At 29.5% G+C, this 2,500-nt stretch overlaps 1 protein-coding gene across 2 annotated transcripts in view; it reads right to left on the reverse strand.

The window, feature by feature from the left end:
* LOC137621081 (uncharacterized) overlaps positions 1-2,500 on the reverse strand; it is a 40,217-nt gene that overhangs the window by 31,419 nt on the left and 6,298 nt on the right. For both annotated transcript variants that reach the window (XM_068351521.1, XM_068351522.1), the window contains exons 2-3: positions 704-760; positions 1-111 (exon numbers count right to left, since the gene is read on the reverse strand). The exon at positions 1-111 is cut by the window's left edge and continues 597 nt beyond it. In XM_068351521.1, the coding sequence (XP_068207622.1) occupies positions 1-111; positions 704-760 (168 nt within the window). The remainder of the gene's footprint in view (positions 112-703; positions 761-2,500) is intronic.

Here is a 2,500-nt window from a genome sequence, read left to right on the forward strand (position 1 = left end):
TATGCATTGTGTGCAGAAGGTGTGGCAGCAGGGGAGACACCGAGGTCGGCGGTCTTGGGTGTCGAAAGGGCTCGAACAGACGTCGCATTCTTCGGGGTTGTCTTCCTCGTCCTGGTGAAAGTTAAGGGGAAATATGGTGGGTATTATTATTGAATGGTAAAGTTCTCTCTCTCTCTCTCTCTCTCTCTCCTCCTCTTATATATATATATATATATATATATATACATATATATATGTATGTATATATATATATATATATATATATTTATATATATATATATATATATACAGTATATATTTGTATGTATACTGCATATATATATTTGTTTTGGTATGATTTTATATATATATATATATATATATGTATATGTATATATATATATTATATATATAGTTATATATATATATATATATATATATTAAGCGTAGTACTGTATAAGTATTTATACTATCAGTTTTAATTATATTGTGAGGCAGTAGTTATCCAAATTATTTTACATACCTTATGTAAGAAAAACCAACCTTGATTTAAATTGAGAATTGTGAATTTCTTTAAAATCTACTCTCTCTCTCTCTCTCTCTCTCTCTCTCTCTCTCTCACAGTATAAGGAACAAAGCCCTTAACTGAAGTACATAAATAATCAACACTGTTTCAGAGTTATTTACACAAATAGAGTAACGCTGATTACACGAGGATACTTACTCTGTCATCATTGACCTCTCGTTCGAAATTCATGTTTGGTCTATACATCAGAGGCGCCTGTGGAAGATAGTAATATTTACAATACAATATTGTATTTGTTAATATATATTATCAGAGAGTATTTTTTTTTCATTACAAAATTAGACGTTTTATTTACTAGTAATTGTTGGTTAACCTTTTTTTTATTTCCCTAAAAATATAGACTTTTTAGTTGCTAGTAACTATCGGTATTCTTTTTTTAATTGATTGAAACATTTGACGTTTTAGTTAGTGTTAATTATCGGTATTCCTTTATATATATATATATATATATATATGTACATATATATATATATATATATATATATATGTATATAATATATATCTATGTATATATATTCTGTTTAGATACATAGTATGAGTAAATTAAAATATTTATTCATACTATCAGTTTTAATTATCTTTGTGGGAAGTTATCTTAATTACTTTACATACATTATGCATGTAAAACCAACCTTGATTTAAATTCTCTCTCTCTCTCTCTCTCTCTCTCTCTCTCTCTCTCTCTCTCATATAAATAAACAACACTGTTCCACGGTTATTTACACAAATAGAGTAACCCTGATTACACGAGAATACTTACTCTGTCACCATTGACCTCTTGGTCGAAATTCATGCTTGGTCTATACATCAGAGGCGTCTGTGGAAGATAATAATATTTTCAATACAATGTTGTATTAGTTTATGTATGTTATCAGTGTGTATTTCTTTTTTATTCCATTTAAAAATTGACATTTTAGGTACTATAGTCCATTTCTTTTAGCGAGTCATATTTGCACCGACTCGCAGAGGTGCCCTTTCAGCTCGGAAAAGTTTCGTGATCGCTGATTGGTTAGAATTATCTTGTCCAACCAATCAGTTATCAGGAAACTTTTCCGAGCTAAAAGGGCACCGCCGTGAGCCGGTGCAAATATGCCTCGATAAAAGAAATGGACTATAGTAACTATCGGTATTTCTTTTTTTTTTATTCCAAATTTTAGACGTTTTATTTACTAATAATTTATCTTTTTTTATTTTATTAAGAAATAGACTTTTTAGTTACTAGTAAGTATCGGTATTCTTTTTTTTATTTCATTAAAACTTAGAGTTTTTATTTCCTAGTAACTATTAGTTCTCCGTTTTAGTATTCATTAAAACTTAGACGTTTTAGTTACTATTAAGTATCGGTATTCCTTCTTTATTTAATGAAAAAAGTAGACGTTTTAGTTAGTATTAATTATCGGTATTCCTTTTTTTTCTTTATTTGAAAATTAGACGTTTTATTTACTTGACACTATCGAGATCTTGAACTCCCGGCTAACGGATTGTGAGACAAGAACGTTTCCAATTTCCAATCAGTTTCAGTTTGTAAATAGTTTTGTCATAAGCTTTCAACAATTATCCCAAGCGAATTTCTGTACCCGGGGAATGAGAGGAGGGTCGAAAAAAAAATTGACAATTATTATTATTATTATTATTATTATTATTATTATTATTATTATTAATTGCTAAGCTACAACCAAAGTTGGAAAAGCAGAATGCTATAAGCCCAGGGGCTCCAACAGGGAAAATAGCCTCGTTAGGAAATGAAACAAGGAAAGATAAAATATTTTAAGAACAGTAACATAAAAATAAATATCTCCTATATAAACTTTAAAAACTATAACAAAACAAGAGAAAGAGAAATTAGATAGAATAGTGTGCTCGAGTGTACCCTCAAGCAAGAGAACTCTAACCCAAGAGAGTGGAAGGCCATGGTACAGAGGCTATGGCACTAAC

Source organism: Palaemon carinicauda, chromosome 27 (genome assembly GCF_036898095.1).
Source record: "Palaemon carinicauda isolate YSFRI2023 chromosome 27, ASM3689809v2, whole genome shotgun sequence".
In the NCBI taxonomy this organism is placed as follows: domain Eukaryota; kingdom Metazoa; phylum Arthropoda; class Malacostraca; order Decapoda; family Palaemonidae; genus Palaemon; species Palaemon carinicauda.